This window comes from Trichomonas vaginalis, chromosome VI, assembly GCF_026262505.1.
Source record: "Trichomonas vaginalis G3 chromosome VI, whole genome shotgun sequence".
In the NCBI taxonomy this organism is placed as follows: domain Eukaryota; phylum Parabasalia; order Trichomonadida; family Trichomonadidae; genus Trichomonas; species Trichomonas vaginalis.
The window spans coordinates 17,947,360-17,970,802 of NC_067208.1; the positions used below are offsets into that span (position 1 = coordinate 17,947,360).

Here is a 23,443-nt window from a genome sequence, read left to right on the forward strand (position 1 = left end):
GCAAGAATTTGGCTCCTGGTTTGAAATATTATTATGTTCATAGACTTCATCGTATATGTTTTGTCAAACATGAGCGTATATGTTTTGTCATGATTTCATCGTAAATGTTTTGTCATGATTTAATCGTATATGTTTTGTCATGATGATTTCATCGAAACTAAACGTATATGTTTTGTCATGATTTCATCGTACATGTTTTGTCATGATTTCATCGTATATGTTTTGTCATGACTTCTTCATCGTAATGAGTGTAAATGAACCAAAAATAATGTTTACGTTCATGTTTGACAACAACACAGGAGGAAGGCAGTTATGAATTATTTTTGAAGAACTGAAGGGGTCACCAGGTCACCAGGTCACCAGGTCATTTAACTTCTCTGAAAAAGTGTGACAACATGACATTTTGACAACATCATGGGTTATTCGATAATTAATTATTTTTGAAGAACTGAAGGGGTCACCAGGTCACCAGGTCACCAGGTCATTTAACTTCTCTGAAAAAGTGTGACAACATGACATTTTGACAACATCATGGGTTATTCGATAATTAATTATTTTTGAAGAACTGAAGGGGTCACCAGGTCACCAGGTCACCAGGTCATTTAACTTCTCTGAAAAAATGTGACAACATGACATTTTGACAACAACACAGGAGGAAGGCAGTTATGACTTATTTTTGAAGAACTGAGGGTGCTACCATGTTACCATGTGCTACCAGGTTAATGAACTTCTCTGAAAAAATGAGACAACATGACATTTTGACAACAACACAGGAAATAAACTTCATCGTATATGTTTTGTCATGATTTCTTCATCGTATATGTTTTGTCATGATTTCATCGAAACTAAACGTATATGTTTTGTCAAGACTTCTTCGTATATGTTTTGTCATGACTTCTTCATCGTAATGAACGTAAATGACCCAAAAATAATGTTTAGGGTAGATGGTTAGATCTAACCTCATTTCTACCCTCATTTCTACCCTCATTGAATTTTCATGATTTCTTCATCGTAATGAGCGTATATGCTTTGTCATGACTTCTTCATCGTAATGAGCGTATATGCTTTGTCATGACTTCTTCATCGTAATGAGCGTAAATGTTTTGTCATGATTTCTTCATCGTACATGTTTTGTCGAAACTTCATCGTACATGTTTTGTCGAAACTTCATCGTACATGTTTTGTCGAAACTTCATCGTAAATGATTTGTCATGATTTCATCGTTTATGTTTTGTCATGATTTCTTCGTTTATGCTTTGTCATGATTTCTTCGTTTATGCTTTGTCGAAACTTCTTCATCGTAATGAGCGTATATGTTTTGTCAAGACTTCTTCATCGTATATGTTTTGTCGAAACTTCATCATCGTAATGAGTGTATATGCTTTGTCATGATTTCTTCATCGTAATGAGTGTAAATGTTTTGTCATGACTTCTTCATCGTAAATGTTTTGTCATGACTTCTTCATCGTACATGTTTTGTCATGATTTCTTCATCGTATATGTTTTGTCATGATTTCTTCATCGTAATGAGTGTATATGCTTTGTCAAACATGAACGTAAATGATCCAAAAATAATGTTTAGGGTAGATGGTTAGATCTAACCTCATTTCTACCCTCATTTCTACCCTCATGAATTTTCATACGGAATCTCTTCGTATATGTTTTGTCATGATTTCTTCATCGTAATGAGTGTAAATGTTTTGTCGAAACTTCATCGTAAATGTTTTGTCAAGACTTCTTCATCGTAATGAGCGTATATGCTTTGTCAAACATGAGCGTAAATGTTTTGTCATGACTTCTTCATCGTATATGTTTTGTCATGATTTCTTCATCGTATATGTTTTGTCATGATTTCTTCATCGTAATGAGTGTATATGCTTTGTCAAACATGAACGTAAATGATCCAAAAATAATGTTTAGGGTAGATGGTTAGATCTAACCTCATTTCTACCCTCATGAATTTTCATACGGAATCTCTTCGTAAATGTTTTGTCATGATTTCTTCATCGTAATGAGCGTAAATGACCCAAAAATAATGTTTAGGTGAAGTGGTGAGATCTCACCTCTTTTCTCACCTCTTTTCTCACCTCATGAATTTTCATGACTTCTTCATCGTAATGAGCGTAAATGATTTGTCATGATTTCATCGTTTATGTTTTGTCATGATTTCTTCGTTTATGCTTTGTCAAACATGAGCGTAAATGTTTTGTCATGACTTCTTCATCGTAATGAGCGTATATGCTTTGTCATGACTTCTTCATCGTAATGAATGTAAATGTTTTGTCATGACTTCTTCATCGTAATGAGCGTACATGTTTTGTCATGACTTCTTCATCGTAATGAGTGTAAATGATTTGTCATGATTTCATCGTACATGTTTTGTCATGACTTCTTCATCGTAATGAGTGTAAATGATTTGTCATGATTTCATCGTACATGTTTTGTCATGACTTCTTCATCGTAATGAGCGTATATGTTTTGTCATGACTTCTTCATCGTAATGAGCGTAAATGACCCAAAAATAATGTTTATGTTAGAATGTTAGATCTAACACCTTTTCTAACATGTTTTCTCACCTCATGTTTTGTCATGACTTCTTCATCGAAACTAAACGTATATGTTTTGTCATGACTTCTTCGTAAATGATTTGTCGAAACTTCTTCGTAAATGATTTGTCGAAACTTCTTCATCGTAATGAGCGTATATGTTTTGTCATGACTTCTTCGTAATGAGCGTAAATGATCCAAAAATAATGTTTATGTTAGAATGTTAGATCTAACACCTTTTCTAACATGTTTTCTAACATGGAGGATTTCATTAGATATAAATATTATTTGGTGAAAGTATCCTAAAATATTTGATGGACTTTAACTAAAATAATGTTTAGGGAAGAATGTTTATATCAGATGAAACAGTAAATATTTTATATCTAAATCGTCTATGATGTAATTGTGTATAGAATGAAATGAAGGAAGAATATTTATATCTAATGAAACAGTAAAGTATTATATCTATTAAATCGTCTATGATGTAATTGTGTATAGAATGAAATGAAGGAAGAATATTTATATCTAATGAAACAGTAAAGTATTATATCTATTAAATCGTCTATGATGTAATTGTGTATAGAATGAAATGAAGGAAGAATATTTATATCTAATGAAACAGTAAAGTATTATATCTATTAAATCGTCTATGATGTAATTGTGTATAGAATGAAATGAAGGAAGAATATTTATATCTAATGAAATCCTCCATGTTAGAAAACATGTTAGAAAAGGTGTTAGATCTAACATTCTAACATAAACATTATTTTTGGATCATTTACGCTCATTACGAAGAAGTCATGACAAAACATATACGCTCATTACGATGAAGAAGTTTCGACAAATCATTTACGAAGAAGTTTCGACAAATCATTTACGAAGAAGTCATGACAAAACATATACGTTTAGTTTCGATGAAGAAGTCATGACAAAACATGAGGTGAGAAAACATGTTAGAAAAGGTGTTAGATCTAACATTCTAACATAAACATTATTTTTGGGTCATTTACGCTCATTACGATGAAGAAGTCATGACAAAACATATACGCTCATTACGATGAAGAAGTCATGACAAAACATGTACGATGAAATCATGACAAATCATTTACACTCATTACGATGAAGAAGTCATGACAAAACATGTACGATGAAATCATGACAAATCATTTACACTCATTACGATGAAGAAGTCATGACAAAACATGTACGCTCATTACGATGAAGAAGTCATGACAAAACATTTACATTCATTACGATGAAGAAGTCATGACAAAGCATATACGCTCATTACGATGAAGAAGTCATGACAAAACATTTACGCTCATGTTTGACAAAGCATAAACGAAGAAATCATGACAAAACATAAACGATGAAATCATGACAAATCATTTACGCTCATTACGATGAAGAAGTCATGAAAATTCATGAGGTGAGAAAAGAGGTGAGAAAAGAGGTGAGATCTCACCACTTCACCTAAACATTATTTTTGGGTCATTTACGCTCATTACGATGAAGAAATCATGACAAAACATTTACGAAGAGATTCCGTATGAAAATTCATGAGGGTAGAAATGAGGTTAGATCTAACCATCTACCCTAAACATTATTTTTGGATCATTTACGTTCATGTTTGACAAAGCATATACACTCATTACGATGAAGAAATCATGACAAAACATATACGATGAAGAAATCATGACAAAACATATACGATGAAGAAGTCATGACAAAAACATTTACGCTCATGTTTGACAAAGCATATACGCTCATTACGATGAAGAAGTCTTGACAAAACATTTACGATGAAGTTTCGACAAAACATTTACACTCATTACGATGAAGAAATCATGACAAAACATATACGAAGAGATTCCGTATGAAAATTCATGAGGGTAGAAATGAGGTTAGATCTAACCATCTACCCTAAACATTATTTTTGGATCATTTACGTTCATGTTTGACAAAGCATACACTCATTACGATGAAGAAATCATGACAAAACATATACGATGAAGAAATCATGACAAAACATATACGATGAAGAAGTCATGACAAAACATTTACGCTCATGTTTGACAAAGCATATACGCTCATTACGATGAAGAAGTCTTGACAAAACATTTACGATGAAGTTTCGACAAAACATTTACACTCATTACGATGAAGAAATCATGACAAAACATATACGAAGAGATTCCGTATGAAAATTCATGAGGGTAGAAATGAGGGTAGAAATGAGGTTAGATCTAACCATCTACCCTAAACATTATTTTTGGATCATTTACGTTCATGTTTGACAAAGCATATACACTCATTACGATGAAGAAATCATGACAAAACATATACGATGAAGAAATCATGACAAAACATATACGATGAAGAAGTCATGACAAAACATTTACGCTCATGTTTGACAAAGCATATACGCTCATTACGATGAAGAAGTCTTGACAAAACATTTACGATGAAGTTTCGACAAAACATTTACACTCATTACGATGAAGAAATCATGACAAAACATATACGAAGAGATTCCGTATGAAAATTCATGAGGGTAGAAATGAGGGTAGAAATGAGGTTAGATCTAACCATCTACCCTAAACATTATTTTTGGATCATTTACGTTCATGTTTGACAAAGCATATACACTCATTACGATGAAGAAATCATGACAAAACATATACGATGAAGAAATCATGACAAAACATGTACGATGAAGAAGTCATGACAAAACATTTACGATGAAGAAGTCATGACAAAACATTTACACTCATTACGATGAAGAAATCATGACAAAGCATATACACTCATTACGATGATGAAGTTTCGACAAAACATATACGATGAAAAGTCTTGACAAAACATATACGCTCATTACGATGAAGAAGTTTCGACAAAGCATAAACGAAGAAATCATGACAAAACATAAACGATGAAATCATGACAAATCATTTACGATGAAGTTTCGACAAAACATGTACGATGAAGAAATCATGACAAAACATTTACGCTCATTACGATGAAGAAGTCATGAGAAAGCATATACGCTCATTACGATGAAGAAGTCATGACAAAGCATATACGCTCATTACGATGAAGAAATCATGAAAATTCAATGAGGGTAGAAATGAGGGTAGAAATGAGGTTAGATCTAACCATCTACCCTAAACATTATTTTTGGGTCATTTACGTTCATTACGATGAAGAAGTCATGACAAAACATATACGAAGAAGTCTTGACAAAACATATACGTTTAGTTTCGATGAAATCATGACAAAACATATACGATGAAGAAATCATGACAAACATATACGATGAAGTTTATTTCCTGTGTTGTTGTCAAAATGTCATGTTGTCTCATTTTTCAGAGAAGTTCATTAACCTGGTAGCACATGGTAACATGGTAGCACCCTCAGTTCTTCAAAAATAAGTCATAACTGCCTTCCTCCTGTGTTGTTGTCAAAATGTCATGTTGTCACATTTTTTCAGAGAAGTTAAATGACCTGGTGACCTGGTGACCTGGTGACCCCTTCAGTTCTTCAAAAATAATTAATTATCGAATAACCCATGATGTTGTCAAAATGTCATGTTGTCACACTTTTTCAGAGAAGTTAAATGACCTGGTGACCTGGTGACCTGGTGACCCCTTCAGTTCTTCAAAAATAATTAATTATCGAATAACCCATGATGTTGTCAAAATGTCATGTTGTCACACTTTTTCAGAGAAGTTAAATGACCTGGTGACCTGGTGACCTGGTGACCCCTTCAGTTCTTCAAAAATAATTCATAACTGCCTTCCTCCTGTGTTGTTGTCAAACATGAACGTAAACATTATTTTTGGTTCATTTACACTCATTACGATGAAGAAGTCATGACAAAACATATACGATGAAATCATGACAAAACATGTACGATGAAATCATGACAAAACATGTACGATGAAATCATGACAAAACATATACGTTTAGTTTCGATGAAATCATCATGACAAAACATATACGATTAAATCATGACAAAACATTTACGATGAAATCATGACAAAACATATACGCTCATGTTTGACAAAACATATACGATGAAGTCTATGAACATAATAATATTTCAAACCAGGAGCCAAATTCTTGCGATTTTCATATGGAATCTCTTCTCTCGGTTTTCCGAGGTAAGCAATTATATGAAATCATTTACACTCATTACGATTAAATCATGACAAAACATTTACGTTCATGTTTGACAAAACATATACGCTCATTACGATGAAGAAGTCTTGACAAAAACATATACGATTAAATCATGACAAAACATATACGAAGAAATCATGACAAAATATATACGAAGAAATCATGACAAAACATTTACGAAGAAATCATGGCAAAACATTTACGAAGAAGTTTATTTCCTGGACTGTTGTCTAAATGTCATGTTGTCAGTAATTTTAAGAGAAGTTAATTAACCTGGTGACATGGTGACGTAGTGACACCTAAAAACCATCTACCCTAAACATTATTTTTGCTGAATTCAACAACAAAATGAACGAGGTCAGGATGTATGCAAATACCTTTGAATTCATTCATAAATGCCTTAGTAAGCTCATAAAATGCTTGTTTTTGCATCACATTTTGACGAAGTGAAGATCTTCACTTCGTCAAAAATGTTTTGCATTCTCTACTGTATCTTCGAGTTCTTCTTCATCTAACTTCTCATGAACTTTCTTATCTATGGAGTCCATAATATCTTTGACATAAAATGCATACTTTACAGAGCACCATTCAGCAACAAAATAAACGAGGTCAGGATGTATGCAAATACCTTTGAATTCATTCATAAATGCCTTAGTAAGCTCATAAAATGTTTGTTTTGAGGTCGAGCCACTTTTGGCTTGACCGTATTCTTTCAACCAAAACTCAAGAATTTTCCTGTGTGAATTTTGTATAAAAAGCAACCGTCTGAATTCAGGCGGTTGTTATATTCTTCACAAAACATATACGATTAAATCATGACAAAACATATACGAAGAAGTCATGACAAAACATATACGAAGAAGTCTTGACAAAACATGTACGTTCATTACGAAGAAGTCATGACAAAACATATACGATTAAATCATGACAAAACATATACGATTAAATCATGACAAAACATTTACGATGAAATCATGACAAAACATTTACGATGAGGTCATGACAAAACATATACGATTAAATCATGACAAAACATATACGATTAAATCATGACAAAACATATACGAAGAAGTCTTGACAAAACATATACGATGAAGAAGTCTTGACAAAACATGTACGATGAAGAAGTCATGAAAATTCATGAGGTGAGAAAAGAGGTGAAAAAAGAGGTGAGATCTCACCACTTCACCTAAAATATATTTTTGGATCATTTACGCTCATTACGATGGAAAAGTCTTGACAAAACATTTACGATGAAATCATGACAAAACATTTACGATGAGGTCATGACAAAACATTTATGTTATACAGTAATGTTAGTCATGAATGTTTGTCCTACGTGTTGGCGTTAGTGTTGAAAAATAATGTTTGTCCTACATGAAGCCGTACAAGCGTTTGAATTTGTTTATGCATAAGATTACTCTCTTGTTTTCTGTATCTATCATACAAACATAAGCAACACCTGTTTTTGTAAAGTTTATATGAAGTTTTCGATAGTTAAGACCTGTATAATAATAGAATGCGTCCTCATTCTCAACATAATAGTAGAACTCAAACGAATGCTTACCATAATCTGTTATTTCAACAGCTTCGTCAGATATTTCATCAACGAACTCATAAACTATATCGCCATACTTGCTTTTATTTCTATTGTTTTCAGATTTAGAACACCAACGAAGGTTTGAGATTCTGTTGTCCGTTCTATCATGATTTATATGGTCTATTTCTTTCAAATTGTTTGGATTTTCAATCCACTGTTCTGCAATAATTCTATGCTTTAAATGCGTTTTGTTGTTTAAACTAAGCTCAATATAACCATGATTATTTAAGCATTCACTCTTAATATGTTTGTTTTTCTTTCGACGAATAGTAAAAGGATATGTCGTACAAATCTCATAATCTTCATGATTTCTCAATGTTTCCCATTGAGTTTGTTCCCCACTAACGTTCTCATTGACGTCCTCAATATCTTCTTCCTCACTGAGCTCGTCAATATTTTCACTAGCTCCTTCTGTAATGTTTTCATCGGCATTGTCATTGACTTCTTCTGTAATGTTAGATGTTGTTGTTTCGCTCATGTTCTTTCACTAATGTTAAAAAGTTATGTTGTACGAATTTTGAACAGAATTTAGAGCAGTTATGAAACAATGAAGTATTTTTACGCTATTGAAAGGAACTATGAGAGTGAAGTACATGACAGCAATGACAAAAGGAACTAATATCAAACCTAATGAAATCACTCACGAGGACATAGAGCTTAACAAGTACTTTGTGGAGTATCTTATAAGTGAAGAGTATGTAAGACCTTACTTCATGTTTGACAGCATGAATGAGGATGTTATTTCATGGTTAAAGAATATAAGCAATGTTTTCGGTAAGTACGTCATAGATGACAAAGGTCTTGTTGTATTTTATGAGACAGCAATACGAACACAGGAACTAATGGATATTATGCACTCAACAGCAAAGAAAGGATTTAGTACTATTGGCATGAATGAACATTGCAGGAATGACATATACAACCTATGCTCACGAAAGCCTTACACAAAAGCAATACAAATGATAGAACATAAGTGTCTAAGGTCAGCAAATGAAATCATTACTGTCAGTGGTTATGAAAGAACTGTTAGCAAAGATGAGTGGAAACAGCTATTCATATTAAGGAAGGACGTTGCTGAACTAGTTAAACCTGTTGCACAAACATTGTTTCAGATAAGACCAGCAATGACTAAGAACCCTTTGACCTTAGTCAATGAGACCATAGAGGTTGAAGATAATGACATGAAAGAACTAGGAATGAATGAGAGAAGTTGTGAAGGATGTTTGAGTCAAAATACATGGTTCTTCAGAGCTGTTAAGAAACTTAGTAAAGAACGACAGAAATATTTTATAGAGAAGTATTGCAAAGGATGTGTAAATGAATTGCTTGAAATAGAACTTAGAGACACTTTCACACTAAAGGACTTGAGGAAAAATAAGTACATGAGTGAAGAAGGTATTGACATAGCTAGTGTTATAAATGACTTAAGAAGATGTGTTGTCGTTATTGACGGAGCACGTATGACATATCTAGTGAAAGATTATGATGGAATACGAGACACAACAACACTTGTGTCAGTAGATAGCAAGGAATTCAATAAGCTCATGAAGAGTATTTATGTAGGACGTATTGAGGAGAAGGATGTGAACGCACTGATGATTTATGAAGCGGGTCAGAACAAGAACTATCTTATGAAGTCAGGCATGAGATTCTTTGACGAAAGAGATGACATTTACAGCTATTTCAGAGGATATGAGTATGAGGTACTGAATGAAGTAGATGAGAACGTTATTGAAGGATATTTGAAACATGTTCACGATGTCATATGTAATGAGGATGAAGAGCTTTATGAGTATGTTTTGAACTGGTTCGCCTACATCGTTCAAAATCCTTGTGGAAAGACTGGAACAGTACTTTTGTTAATAGGAAAGCAAGGAACTGGTAAGAATGTACTTAGTAATGTTCTATGCGAGCTCATTAGCAAGTACGCCAACAATAATATAACGGCAATAGAGAATGTGGTTGGTAGATTCAATGCTGCTATTGAGAACATGAAGCTCATCGTATGCAATGAACTAAGCTCATGCGATACGTCTAAGGTCATGAACCACGACGCACTAAAGTCAATAGTAACAGAGACTCAGTTGGACTTAAATCAGAAGTGTCAGCCAGTAAGAAAGATAGAGAATGTTTGTAATATCATCATGATATCTAACAACTTCAACTCAGTAAAGATTGACAAAGACGACAGAAGATTTGTTGTCATTGACGTAAGCAGCAGATACAAAGGAAATTACGAATATTTCTCAAATCTCATTGAAAGCTTTAATGAAGAGTTTTATTCAAACTTACTGACGTACTTCATGAGGAAAGATTTAAGTGAATTTGATGTAAGGAAGATACCATTCACCAGGGCTAAACAAGAACTCATCGAAATGAACAAAACACCTTACCAAATGTTTTACGAGGAGTTCTATGAAAAGTTTGTATCCGGATGGAATTGTACAGAGTGCTACAGAAGATATAAAGAATTTGCGAAGGAGAATGAATTCTTTGCATGTAGTTCAAATGTATTTGGTGGCAAGATGAGAGAATTTGTGAAGAGAAGTAGAAAGCGAGACGGTTCTGTAAGAAGTTATATTTACGAAGCAAGTATGATATTAGAAGGTCGTGGAAAGAAAGAAACAGTGAATTATGAGGAAGTGCTTGAAAAATTCATGGAGTACATGGGAAGCAATATAACATACAACAAAGACATATACAGTGAGTTTAAGTACTATTGTGAACAGCATGAGATTGAAGTAATGAGTAAAGGAGACTTTGAAACGCTTATGAAAGACAGTAAGGAGGTCATACATGCAATAATGAAATAGTTCATGAGAACAGTGAGGAGGTCATACATGAGAACAGTGAGGAGGTCATACATGAGAACAGTGATGAAATAGTTCATGAGAACAGTGAGGAGGTCATACATGAGAACAGTGATGAAATAGTTCATGAGAACAATGATGAAATAGTTCATGAGAACAGTGAGGAGGTCGTTCATGAGAACAGTGATGAAATAGTTCATGAGAACAGTGAGGAGGTCGTTCATGAGAACAATGATGAAATAGTTCATGAGAACAGTAAGGAAGTCGTTCATGAGAACAATGATGAAATAGTTCATGAGAACAGTGAGGAGGTCATACATGAGAACAGTGTTGAAATAGTTCATGAGAACAGTGAGGAGGTCGTTCATGAGAACAATGATGAAATAGTTCATGAGAACAGTAAGGAAGTCGTTCATGAGAACAATGATGAAATAGTTCATGAGAACAGTGAGGAGGTCATACATGAGAACAGTGTTGAAATAGTTCATGAGAACAGTGAGGAGGTCGTTCATGAGAACAGTGTTGAAATAGTTCATGAGAACAGTGAGGAGGTCATACATGAGAACAGTGTTGAAATAGTTCATGAGAACAGTAAGGAGGTCGTTCATGAGAACAGTGTTGAAATAGTTCATGAGGACAGTGAGGATGTCATACATGAGAACAGTGTTGAAATAGTTCATGAGAACAGTGAGGAGGTCGTTCATGAGAACAATGATGAAATAGTTCATGAGAACAGTAAGGAAGTCGTTCATGAGAACAATGATGAAATAGTTCATGAGAACAGTGAGGAGGTCATACATGAGAACAGTGTTGAAATAGTTCATGAGAACAGTGAGGAGGTCGTTCATGAGAACAGTGTTGAAATAGTTCACGATGTCGTTCGTGAAGAAGCCATTGCAACAAAGAATGAGATAAAGGATTTCATAGAACTTAACAAGGAGGAGTTTAAAGAAGGCTATGAAGTGAAAAGATGTGAAGAAGATTTCTTGGCGTATTTGAAGAAAAAGAGACTAAAGCCAATGGCTCAAAATAAGTTTCAATCGATGTTTGAAAAGAAACGTTTGAGCTATGGTGGTGTAAGAAGCACATATTACTTTGTTAAGAAGTGAGGACATTTATTTTTGTCGTTAGTGTTGGAGTTTGTGTTTGTTGTTAGTGTTTGTCATTTGTGCTGAGGTTAGTACTTGATGTTAGTGTTGGAGTTTGTGTTTGTTGTTAGCGTTTGTCATTTGTGCTGAGGTTAGTACTTGTCGTTAGTGTTGGAGTTTGTGTTTGTTGTTAGTGTTTGTCATTTGTGCTGAGGTTAGTACTTGATGTTAGTGTTGGAGTTTGTGTTTGTTGTTAGTGAGAGAATAAATTAAATCATGAACTTTGCCATGGTCTCTGTCCCTAGTAGTTTTCATTAAGTTCCGGAAATAATGAAAATCATAAACTTTGCCATGGTCTCTGTCCCTAGTAGTTTTCATTATCTCACAGAGTTAATGAAAGTCATACTTTCTATCAGATGAAGCATGCAGATGAACATAATGAAAGTTAGTGAGTTTGCCACGAGTTATGAATAAAATATTGGCATATTAGATGAGATAGCTGATGAAACAGATGAAGATAAATTAAATCTTGGACTTTGCCACACTCTGTCCCTAGTTCCTCAAAATCCTTGACAACGTTGCTTAGAAATTTTGGTTCAAAACCTCATCTGATTTTAATCTGTTATGCTACCTGTTAAGTTTCGCGAGATTATAAATGTCATGGAGTTATATAAAAAGGAGGGACAGCTAGGGACACTGGAAGTACTTGTAAGGCTATCTGTTAAGATTGCATGAAATACTAAAAGTCATGAAATCCATTATCGCTGTGCTAGCTTCACCTTAGAGTAAAATGACGACTAAAGTCACTGAAGCAATGAAACAAAAGTTTTTGGTAGAATACATTAAATCAAGAACTATTCCAGAAGGTTTTTACATTCATACTATGAAGGATGGTAGAGTTCAGTTTAGAAAGATAAAGCAACCATTAGATAAAGAAGGAATTTTGAGAAAGATTAAACTTCATGAGGACAACATTGCTGAACTTAAGAAGAAGTTAGAAGAGTTGGAGAAACCAAGGAAGAGAGTTATAAAGCAATGAATTCAACAGGGTAGAAATGAGGTGAAAAAAGAGGTTAGATCTCACCACTTCACCTAAATTTATTTTTGTGCTATGTTTTCATACGTGTGAGGGTGGTGAGATCATTTATTTTTTATTTTATTTTTTAAAATTATTTTTATTTTATTTGGATGTAATGACAGAACAAAAGCAACTCATACAAATCAAAACATATAACAAACATACATTTAAACATTTATTCTTCCTTCCTGAGCATAACATGTTCTTTCAAATACATCCGAGACCAGTTGACTTTTCATTGACTGTTTATAAAGATAGAAATAGTTATATCATTAAACCATACGATGACGAAGGTAAGTTATGTAAATTGTACGTTAAGAAGTTAGAGAAAGTTTATGGCTTCAAGTATGACTACAATAGGGTTAACACTGATGATGAAGATATTGAGGAAAATTTATGAGAACATTAGTGAAGTTGTTAGTGAGAACGATAGTGAGGTGAAATTGTTGGCGGCTTTGTAAATATTTAAGGTTAAGTTAGTTTTTGCGTTCATGTTGTAAAATATACGTTAACGGTTTTGTAAAGTGTCAAATTCACAAGTATTGGGTAAGGTGGAACGCAGTGCCACCATACCCAAGACTTGTATACTAACTATAACAGGTCTAATTGCACCACCTGGGTCGGGTAAGACTTTCACTTATCTTAAAATGGCTGCACAACAACAAGAACTAGATGAGAAGAACCCATTCTATGAGTTAGTTGTTATTTGTTCGACTTCTGGTCAATTTGACCAAACCGTCAATTCGTTCAAAGATATTATAAAGAAGTCTAAGTTAGTATGTATAAAGGATACTGAGTTGTTAGATTGGATAAAGAAGTACCAAAGAAGAGTTTTGAAGTATAATGCTATAAATGAGTATATAAATTCTAAGTTAAAAGACCCTAATGAGGAAATGCAGAGAATATTAGAGAAGAAACACTTCAGAAACAAACAGAAAGAGATAGAATACATTTCGAAGAAATTGCAATCTTACGATTGGAAGACTTACCCTCATAGATGTCTTCTTATCTTAGATGATTTCGCCTCTCATCCTTTGTTAAAGAACAGAGAACAAGATATGTGTCGAATTCTTAAGAAGCTCAGACACTTTAACATCTCAGTTGTCATTTGTGTACAGACAGCAAAGAGTTTAAGTAAGGATGTTAAAAGAATACTTACTGACATAATACTTTTCCCCGGATTGTCCGAAGACGATTTCATGGAACTTATGAAAGAGTCCATGGCAGGTAAGTTTGACAGACATGAACTATGGGAGAAGTACAAAGTCATACAAGACCCTCATACTTCTTTCAGAATTCATATCTACGCAAACAAAGTTCAAATTGTAAAAAGTCAAGCTTGAAAAATCTAAGTGTTTAGTCTTAGTAAGATGGTAGCTTCTTAAAGCAAATACCATTGCTGAGTTTTATGTACGTGAAGAGAAGTACAATGAATTCAATTACGAGTACAATTGCAATGACAACTAAGGCAACTATTTTTGTCTTTTGCCAGCAAGGGTACTTCTTCTCTTCCAATGGTTCGGCAGAACTATACTCACTCATGAGAAATGCCAAAACGGTTTAATAGAAAAAGTGTCATTTTTTTCATGTCCGAAGACTCGAAGGTGCAACACTTCCAAAATACCGACGAACTCAGAAGAGCAGCATGGCAGTATCTTCTTGACAACTTCTTTGAGTTCTCCAGGTACACCTTGGAAAATGCTGAAGAACTCCGACACAGAGAATTTGGAGAAATTGCACTCCAATACTACCTTGACAAACAAAGGGTAAATTAAGACTAAAAACTTAACGTTTAAAAAGTGACATTTTTATGAGCTCCGAGTCACCGAGAAAACTTGGTCAGATGTTAGCAGCTTACTTCCCTGAGGAGGATGGAAGCGTTACATACATCAGGTTCAAAAACAACGAACCTGGAATTGCGTACCAAATTCGCAATTACATGACCATGGAAGAGTACGAAAGGTTTCTACAAGAGAAACCAGCTCTAAACAACTCAGAAAAGAAAGAGTAAAAAGTTTAATTCGTAATTGTTTATTTTTTTACTTGTAAGGGCAAGCTGCAAGTATGAAGTCGACTATCTCCGTCTTTGTTTTGACGAGCTGGACGGCTCTTGCGAATACGTCTGTTTTGCGGTCTCCAGCTGGTGTCTGACCTTCGTAATTGCGCATGTTCTTGAGAGCTCCAACTGTAAATGGTTGTAGGATGAAGAGTCTCTCAGACTGCTTGAGGTAGTCTTCACGGTCACGAACCGAATCTGTGGTACGAGTCGAATCGGTCGATTTGAGGGAAGAGAGTGAGAGCCTGTCTTCTTCCATTGGGGCAGTAGCATACTCTTTGCGTAAGCGGTTCAGACCTTCCTCGAACTCTTGGTCTCTCTTGGATTGAGATTGGAATTGTGGGGCAGGGTTTTGCATAAACAGCCAAGGGTTGGGGCAGTAAGGCATAGGCTGAGGAGGGTAGTTCGGGAAGCCTTGTGGTGGGTAGTAACCTTGAGGTGGAAATTGGTAGTAATTCGGAGGTCCTTGTTGGAACTGAGGTGCAGGGGCTGGTGCTTTAGGTTCCTCTGGTTTGGGAATGGACTCGGTTGGTGGTACGTCGGACATTGTCTTGAAACAGTACAAATATTGTTCTGAAGCAGTGCAAGTCTTGTTCTGAAAAAGTACAAGTATTGTTCTGAAGCAGTGCAAGTATTGTTCTGAAAAAGTACAAGTATTGTTCTGAAAAAGTACAAGTATTGTTCTGAAACAGAAAATTTTTCTCACAAATTGAGAGCTTTTACGGGAAATTTGTTCTGAAAAAGTTCAAGTCTTGTTCTGAAAAAGTACAAGTATTGTTCTGAAACAGTACAAGTATTGTTCTGAAAAAGTACAAGACTAGTTCTGAAACAGAACAATGGACAACATCGAGCCATTAGATGAGGCAATTTACCTTATAGAGATAAATGAAGTTGTTAAGCAGTACTTGGGCAAGGACAAAGCCAACATGTCCCTCGGCTTCTGGTTGTCTGGAAGAGGTGCGCTGAAAATCGAAATTGAAACCGGAATTGTCCTACAAATACCAGAAAACACTCCTGTAGACGACATAAAGGAGATGAAGAAAGAAGCTCTTCTCAAGTTCTTTGCAAAGCGCCCATGGATACAACTTCCAAACAGAGAGAGTCCAATTCCACGAATTATACAAATTCTCAGAGCACTGTTCCACTTCTCAGGACGGCCGTTCTTCATAACCTCAGAAGGCGACATCCAACCAATTCAGTAAACCTTAACGTTTAACTTCACTTTTTTTATGTTTTTACTCACACTCGTACTCACCTGGTATGAGTACAATTGTTTCAACTGTGAACCTTATGTAGAAGGAATGATTGCGACTATCGCTTCGGTCGATGGATAATACGTGCTGGTTTTACAGACACTGGAAACTGTACTTCTGACAGATGTTGTTGCGACTGTCAGATAACTGAAATTACAGACCCACCTCCCCCAAGAACTCCAACACCAACACTCAAGTTACCAGAGTCTCATGTGAAGAAGAAGCCTTCTGGTAAGTTTCTTATAGCCATCTATATGGCACGTTTAGAGTAAAAACATTTTTTTCATTTTTTGAATGAAGCAAGTTAAATTCGTCCCACACCAAACTCAATGGACTGATGAAGAGTTTCAAGCTATGGTTGAAGGTGTTGAGAACGACATAGACGGCGAACTTGAAGGAGCTCAAACCACAATTGCAACCAAAATTGCACAAGTCAAAGAAGAGATAGCTCCACTTAAAGCTACCAAAGCTACTCTTGACCTCATGGATACTTACCGTTTAGATGTCAAGAGAGGAATAAGACAATTAAAATTAAAACTCTTAAATTACGAAGCTATACTCCAGAAGTTAGCAGAAATGAGAAGACTTTACCAGAGCTACTTACATGTAAGGGACTTACCTTCAAGCAGTCCGACCAAAGATGAATTTTCTGACATTGTCCCAATTTTGTCCGAAAGTCAGCTCAGATGTTTTGAACTGCTCCCAACATATCCAGAATATGAACGTTTGCCTGAACTCTTCCGCAATCTCAAAAAACGTTTTTTGGTTCTCATGTTCGAAACTTTTATCGGAAGAGACAACAAACGTTCAGAAGAAGAACAAGATATTATTTTAAACTTGTTGTATGACTTAACTGTCATAACCAACTTTTTGAAGTAAAACCGTCATTCTCAAACCACTTCATTTTTTCGATGTCCGAACAAGCACCGAAGCCGAACACAATGGCAGATGTCCTTTCAAGGTTGCCAGACAAGCACTCAATTCAAATTCAAATTGCCCAATTGAAAGCTCATCTGACAAACACCATTAAGACTCTCCAAAGTAGTCTTATGACAGAGATGACCAATCTCAAAGCCGATGTCCTCATGAACCAAGCTTCCAATGAGAAATGCCTGAACGATTTCTCAGAATCGTTGCGCAATTACGAGAGAGAGAACCGAGACCTTGCCAGACTCATCTACCGTTTCTTCGAAGAGATAGACGCCATCTGGAAGGTACTCGGAAAGGACAGAACATGCAACACCGTACTTCGTGAGTACCAAATTGAAGAAGGAATTGTCGAGGAAGAAGAGAAACACGAAGAAGTTCCTGAAGCCGCTACATGGGCAACCCTTGTTGCCGATGATGGTTACGAAATTTCCCAACCCTACCCATACCAAATCCGCAACAAGGAGACAGGCAAGGTTCTTACCCCAGTCCTCAACAACTTGGGACACTTGAACCTTAACCTTCGGAATCGCGGTTCAATCTCCATGGGCAAGCTTGTCGCAATTCAATGGGTTCCAAATCCAGACAAGAAGACGAAGGTCAGACACATTGACGGTGACAAGCTCAACAACCGTAAGGAGAACCTCGAGTGGTTCTAAGAGTAAAAAAAATTATTTTAGGGGGAAACCCCAAGTAAATTTAAGTTTTTATTTTTGGTATTCGTACCAATCTTGGAATGTGAAGACCACATCCCAACCTCTGTACGTGAGTCTTGGGTCCACGTCTAAGACCCTTCTGTAGCAATTCCAAGCCCGAGCAAATTCAATTGTCAACCACTCGTCTCCTCTGTAGTCTTCAATCCATTCTTTGAAGAGACGGTCGAGTTCGGGCTTGGAATATCTCTTGCCTGGGTCCGAGACCAACATTTGGTTGAACTGGACGAAGCGCTCAGGGATGTACGCCATTAAAAAAATGTCACTTTTTTTAAAATAAATTTTTTATTTCATGCAATGTTTAACTATTTCACCATCTTCTTTAACACCCCAGTACTTACGCTTGGAGAGGACATGAACTTCGGTGAAAATTTTGTCCAATTTGAATTGACCCATCTTTTCACCGACCATTCCCATTTCAATGAGTTTGTTGTATCCTTCTTCGTTCGTCATGAGTGCGTCAATGTTCTCATAGTAAACCTTGACTTTCGATTTGACTTCGGAGAAGAATTTGTAGTTGTCAAGGACTGCTTTTGCGAACTGAGGGTAAGACCAATGCTCGACAATAGGTTTTAATGTGGTTACTAAGCCACTTTGACCTTGAGTGAATTCGTACTTCAAAACAAAAGGAGAAAACTTTCAACAAAGTTGTCGACCTTCTCATAATGTTTACTCTTCATCTCTTGAGGTTTCTTAATGGAATATCCCCATGTCGAATTCATAAGCAATTTGAGTGTCATTGCAAGTTTGGGGTTTGAAGCTTTCCTAATATCATACAGTTGTTGTATGACTTTTCCAACTGTATAGTTCCTTCCCGGGAACTCACCATCTTCGTTTGGAATTCCAGTCGGAATATATTGGACAAACCTCATGTATGCAGCGTTAAGGTCGACATAGTATATCTTTTCATCTGAGTCGAACTTGTCGCAACCAATTGGTCCAGTTTGTGGAAATTCAAGTGAGTCTCTTATCTTCTGAGAAACTTCTCCTGTTATCTCATAAACATCGTCGAAGCAACCTGTTTCATATAAAACCTTCTGACCTAACTCAGATGCTCTCCAATACAATTTGACGTCAATTGGATGTCTCAATGGAAGTTTGTTTATAGCATCTTGAAGTTCTTGCAACCTCATTGGAAGTTCTTCTGGTTCAGGTTGGTATCCGAACATACCAACTCCTTGTGGAACTGTGTACTTCTTTTGTACTAGAACTTTGTCTGGAACAACTTTTGGTCTTGCTAACAATGAAAAGTTTGTTTCGTCTTTTGGTACAAAAGTTTCTGTCAGCTTGTCATCTGGAATTGGTTCCAACAAACCTTTCTCGAAAAGAATGTTTACAGCTCTGACAATGTTGCACTTACTTTTACCAAAGAATGGGTTTGTAAGACTTTCGTTCAACATGAAGTGGTTGTGGACAATTACAATCTTCAACCATGGTAAGTCTTTGTCAACAACATAGTCGTCATGTGAAGAACCTTTAGCTGTAGGTATGTTGACTCGGATATTGACATTTGCCAACGGTGCAATTTTTGCCAATTGACCTCTGAGAATGTACCTTGTCTTCACACATGACTCAAGATACTTCATCTTCTCATCTGTAACAAGACCAGAGTTCCTGAGACATGTAAGAATACAAGGTTCATTGACAATTGTTTCAATTGAATTGTAAATTCCATACCTTGTCAAGTCAATGTCAGACTTATTTATGAAGGGGAAGTATCCAGCATGTTGTCTGACTGCTTGAGGGTTAGGTTGGTACCATTCGAACTTGACACTTGCAATTCCTTCAATTGCATTCAAAATGTCTGAGTCGGAGTCAACCATTTGTTCTCTCTTTGTAGTCTTGAAAGCGTCAAGAAGTTTTGCGGCTGTTTGTTCATTGCCATGTGCATAGTAAATGTGACCATCCAAATCTGTTATGGTCAATCTGAGATTGTGTCCTTTCTTATTTCCGTCTTGAATTGCAGCAAGTACTCCCATGAAGCCTTCTTTGTTCTTTCCTTCATCAAAGTTTACTGTAAAGGTTCGACCAGATGTAATTTGACTTCTAACTTCACGATACTTTTCATATGCATATCTTGTTCTTTCCATGGGAGCATGTGCGTCTTCACCTTTTCCTTTTTTCCTTCTCAAAGGATGCAATTGTTCGTCATGTTTCCAGTAGAATCTGGTAAAGCCGTCGTGTCCTTCAACTTGAGGTTCACTAACATCGAAAGGCATGTCCATAAGACGTTCTTCTTCTAACCTCTCTAGTCTGTTTGGATAATTGGCACGTGCTGTTTCCAAATCCATTTCGTAGCGAAGACCAGACAATTTGTCATAGACTTTTATGGGTCTTCCCTTCCTATATTTAAAATTGTTCGAAACTCTCCAACCATATCTTTGCAACTCTGCTTTTATTCTACCAGACTTTCTATCCATTCTATATGGGGGCATTTTTATAAAAATAAAAAAATATTTTTTTCTTTACTTTTAAAAATAAAAAAATATTTTTTCTTTACTTTACATAACCGCCTGCTGCCATAAGTCTTTGACGCCAACCCATACCAGCTAATGAAGGTTGACTTGGTTTAGTTTGGAAACTAAACTTTGGTTTTGGTTTATCTTCAGTTTTTGTTTTTTCTTCTTCTATCAGTTTTTCGTCACTTTTCGGTTCCTCTGACTTTACTTCACTTGCAGGAACAGTTGTGTCGTCAACATCTTCATAAATATCATATGCCATTTGTTTTTGTTTTCCTTTCAACTTTTTGTGTTTGTTGTAAAGTTTAGAATATTTCGACTCTAAGTCAATGAGATGTTCTATAATGAACTGTTGGTCAGTGAAGTAAACTTTTCCATCTGTTGTCTCGAAAGCTCCTTCAGACTTCAATATTTTATTTGTGAGAGTCTGTTTCTTTTTTGAGATATAGGGTGTCCAAAGGTGTGTTTAGCACAAACCTGAATACTGCGAATAGAAATAAACAAGTTACATATATATAAAGTTTATTTAAATATAATCACCATTGGATTCAATCACGCGTTCGCAGCGATCGATCCAGGCTTGAAAGACACGCTTTAAATCATCATGAGAAAATTGCTCAAATTGCTCTCTTACAAAATTTTCAAGATCATCTGGACTCGCGAATTCGCGTCCTTCAGCTCTCTTTTTTAGCGTGCCGAATAAATAAAAGTCAGAGGGTGCAATATCAGGTGAATAAATTGGGTTTGGAACAACTTTGACATTGTTTTCCACCAAGTAATTCATTACCTTATGACTTTTGTGAACTCTTGAATTATCAAAATGAATTGCAAACTTTTGTTTTTGTTGTTTGGATTTCTCAAACTCATCAGAATTGATAATTTGAGTAAGAACATTGTCAATTAGATACTGAGCATTCATCGTATTAGGTTTTTGAAGAATATCAATTGCGATGATGCCATTCACGCCCCAAAAAACCGACAACATCATCATTGGTGTGTCAATTTTTTCTTCGGGAATGTTTGCGGATTTTCATCCTTCGGGATCCACATGATTTTGGCTTCTGTTGCATATTGAAACCAAGACTCGTCCCCTGTTACTAAAAAGCGAAACTTCTTGGATTGATACGCACCCAATATAGAGAGGAGCTCTTTCGAAGATTAGACTCTAGATTTTTTTTGAACTGAATTAAGGTTGTGCGGAACCCAACGTGTATACGCTAGTTTGTAGTTCAAATAATTGTGCAGATAATAACTGACTGTTGTACGTGGTATCTTTGTCATCTCCTCTATCCTTCTGAGTGATGCTCTTGGGTCTTCATCTAGCGCTTGAAGAATTGCTTTGATTTTTCTTTGATCCGGCGATTTTTTGTCAATTTTTATGATGGGCGCCTTTTTGTTCATGAAGTGATATATCCTAACATGATACGTTACAGTGGAATAGCTAGGAGCATCCATACCGAAGCATTTTACCAATGTCTCGTAGATTTTTTTACAGTCTTTGCATTTTTTTGCAAGAGCGAGGATGTTTTCTTTATGATTCATTAAAAAAATGAAAAAAATCCCGCCAAAATTTCCCGCGAAACCGCCTCTTGTCTCAAAATTCATTTTATATCCCGGCATGGCGCCAAAATACAACATATTCATCATATACATATATTCATATTTTTTATTATATATTTATAATCAGCATATATCTCCTTTAATAGTCTCATATAGAGCGCTGTGCTAAACGCACCTTTGGACACCCTATACTAGCCGTTCCATTTCTATGAAAAGTGACTTTATAGTTAGGGTTTGTATTTCCAGACCTGGCACTTTCTATTATTGAATTTTTCTCTTCATCTGTAAGTTCTTTGACAGGTTTTGACAATGGTTCTGAACTTTTTGTTTGTGGTGTCAAATCTACCGTTTCAACTTCTTCGGTCATTTCATCTCAGTAAAAAATTTTAGTTTGGTTTGTTTTCAACTGGTTGTTTAGGTTTTTTAAGTCGGTCTAAAACTTCCTGAGGTATAGGAAGAACTTTACAAACACGTGGTGTAAAAGGTGGTCTTCCATGACTTATTCTGTTTAAAGCTGCATTGTTCATTTCATCTCAGTAAAAAATTTTAGTTTGGTTTGTTTTCAACTGGTTGTTGTTGTGGAGGTGGGATGGTTCCTTTAATAATATCATTCAGTTTCACATGCTGAGCCTGACTATATGGTATCGGTTTAAATGCTGGAAGCCGACAAATCCATCTTGAACTCATTTGTCTCAATGCTGCATTGTTCATTTCATCTCAATAAAAAACTTTACATTCCCCACGTTTGAGGCGGTTGGGGTTGGTTATTGTTTACCCACTGTTGTGCATGGTTATATCCTCTGTTAAAGAATCTTTCACTTTGGTCCATATAGTGTCCTGCTTGGTTATAGTAGTCATTTGCTTTGTTATAATAGTTTCCTGCTTGTCTTCCTACATTGTCCATCCATCCTTGAACTTTTCCTCTTGTTTCAGGATTTGGAATAAGATTTGTTGCATCTCGTGCTACATCCCAACCTTTCTGTACAGTTTGTATAATAGGTTGTGCTTTCTCTTTCAGTATACCTAATGTACTCAAAATCTTCCTTCCAATTCCAAATACACCTCTGGCTATTGTTCCCACTGCGGGTAAAAATCTAGATGCGACTCCTGCTAATGCGCCAAATAAACCCATTTCTTATAGGGTAAAAAATGACGAATCCGAACAAGGACC

The 23,443-nt window shown here is 35.7% G+C and overlaps 14 protein-coding genes and 2 pseudogenes across 16 annotated transcripts, besides 3 other annotated features; 6 read left to right on the top strand and 10 right to left on the bottom strand.

The window, feature by feature from the left end:
- Window positions 1-13,897: part of a mobile genetic element that runs on past the window's edge.
- On the bottom strand, window positions 8,102-8,806 carry TVAGG3_0885380 (HNH endonuclease family; the record flags this gene model as incomplete). The annotated part of the gene is made up of 1 exon (XM_051250606.1): window positions 8,102-8,806. One exon carries the CDS (start codon window positions 8,804-8,806, stop codon window positions 8,102-8,104), a length of 705 nt encoding a protein of 234 aa, XP_051086081.1.
- TVAGG3_0885390 (uncharacterized protein) lies at window positions 8,907-10,398 on the top strand (the record flags this gene model as incomplete). Its single annotated transcript, XM_051250607.1, has 1 exon — window positions 8,907-10,398. A coding segment is annotated over one exon (1,492 nt), but the record flags the coding sequence as incomplete, so codon positions are not given.
- On the bottom strand, window positions 11,045-11,986 carry TVAGG3_0885400 (uncharacterized protein; the record flags this gene model as incomplete). Its single annotated transcript, XM_051250608.1, has 1 exon — window positions 11,045-11,986. One exon carries the CDS (start codon window positions 11,984-11,986, stop codon window positions 11,045-11,047), a length of 942 nt encoding a protein of 313 aa, XP_051086083.1.
- Window positions 13,898-13,921: 24 nt separating the features above from the next.
- Window positions 13,922-23,443: part of a mobile genetic element that runs on past the window's edge.
- On the top strand, window positions 14,198-14,647 carry TVAGG3_0885420 (protein of unknown function, DUF4106 family; the record flags this gene model as incomplete). The annotated part of the gene is made up of 1 exon (XM_051250609.1): window positions 14,198-14,647. One exon carries the CDS (start codon window positions 14,198-14,200, stop codon window positions 14,645-14,647), a length of 450 nt encoding a protein of 149 aa, XP_051086084.1.
- Window positions 15,115-15,315, top strand: TVAGG3_0885430 (uncharacterized protein; the record flags this gene model as incomplete). The annotated part of the gene is made up of 1 exon (XM_051250610.1): window positions 15,115-15,315. The coding sequence occupies one exon, from the start codon at window positions 15,115-15,117 to the stop codon at window positions 15,313-15,315; it is 201 nt and encodes a 66-aa protein (XP_051086085.1).
- On the bottom strand, window positions 15,344-15,907 carry TVAGG3_0885440 (uncharacterized protein; the record flags this gene model as incomplete). The annotated part of the gene is made up of 1 exon (XM_051250611.1): window positions 15,344-15,907. The coding sequence occupies one exon, from the start codon at window positions 15,905-15,907 to the stop codon at window positions 15,344-15,346; it is 564 nt and encodes a 187-aa protein (XP_051086086.1).
- On the top strand, window positions 16,197-16,498 carry TVAGG3_0885450 (uncharacterized protein; the record flags this gene model as incomplete). Its single annotated transcript, XM_051250612.1, has 1 exon — window positions 16,197-16,498. A coding segment is annotated over one exon (302 nt), but the record flags the coding sequence as incomplete, so codon positions are not given.
- Window positions 16,590-16,885, top strand: TVAGG3_0885460 (annotated as a pseudogene). Its single transcript has one exon. A coding segment is annotated over exon 1 (296 nt).
- On the top strand, window positions 17,525-18,199 carry TVAGG3_0885470 (HNH endonuclease family; the record flags this gene model as incomplete). Its single annotated transcript, XM_051250613.1, has 1 exon — window positions 17,525-18,199. One exon carries the CDS (start codon window positions 17,525-17,527, stop codon window positions 18,197-18,199), a length of 675 nt encoding a protein of 224 aa, XP_051086088.1.
- Window positions 18,248-18,505, bottom strand: TVAGG3_0885480 (uncharacterized protein; the record flags this gene model as incomplete). The annotated part of the gene is made up of 1 exon (XM_051250614.1): window positions 18,248-18,505. One exon carries the CDS (start codon window positions 18,503-18,505, stop codon window positions 18,248-18,250), a length of 258 nt encoding a protein of 85 aa, XP_051086089.1.
- TVAGG3_0885490 (DNA/RNA polymerases family) lies at window positions 18,539-18,706 on the bottom strand (the record flags this gene model as incomplete). The annotated part of the gene is made up of 1 exon (XM_051250615.1): window positions 18,539-18,706. The coding sequence occupies one exon, from the start codon at window positions 18,704-18,706 to the stop codon at window positions 18,539-18,541; it is 168 nt and encodes a 55-aa protein (XP_051086090.1).
- On the bottom strand, window positions 18,916-19,839 carry TVAGG3_0885500 (DNA/RNA polymerases family; the record flags this gene model as incomplete). The annotated part of the gene is made up of 1 exon (XM_051250616.1): window positions 18,916-19,839. A coding segment is annotated over one exon (924 nt), but the record flags the coding sequence as incomplete, so codon positions are not given.
- On the bottom strand, window positions 19,872-20,688 carry TVAGG3_0885510 (uncharacterized protein; the record flags this gene model as incomplete). Its single annotated transcript, XM_051250617.1, has 1 exon — window positions 19,872-20,688. A coding segment is annotated over one exon (817 nt), but the record flags the coding sequence as incomplete, so codon positions are not given.
- Window positions 21,159-22,461: a mobile genetic element.
- TVAGG3_0885530 lies at window positions 21,239-22,365 on the bottom strand (annotated as a pseudogene). The gene has a single exon. A coding segment is annotated over exon 1 (1,127 nt).
- Window positions 22,819-22,983, bottom strand: TVAGG3_0885550 (uncharacterized protein; the record flags this gene model as incomplete). Its single annotated transcript, XM_001294736.1, has 1 exon — window positions 22,819-22,983. One exon carries the CDS (start codon window positions 22,981-22,983, stop codon window positions 22,819-22,821), a length of 165 nt encoding a protein of 54 aa, XP_001294737.1.
- Window positions 23,003-23,404, bottom strand: TVAGG3_0885560 (uncharacterized protein; the record flags this gene model as incomplete). Its single annotated transcript, XM_051250618.1, has 1 exon — window positions 23,003-23,404. The coding sequence occupies one exon, from the start codon at window positions 23,402-23,404 to the stop codon at window positions 23,003-23,005; it is 402 nt and encodes a 133-aa protein (XP_051086093.1).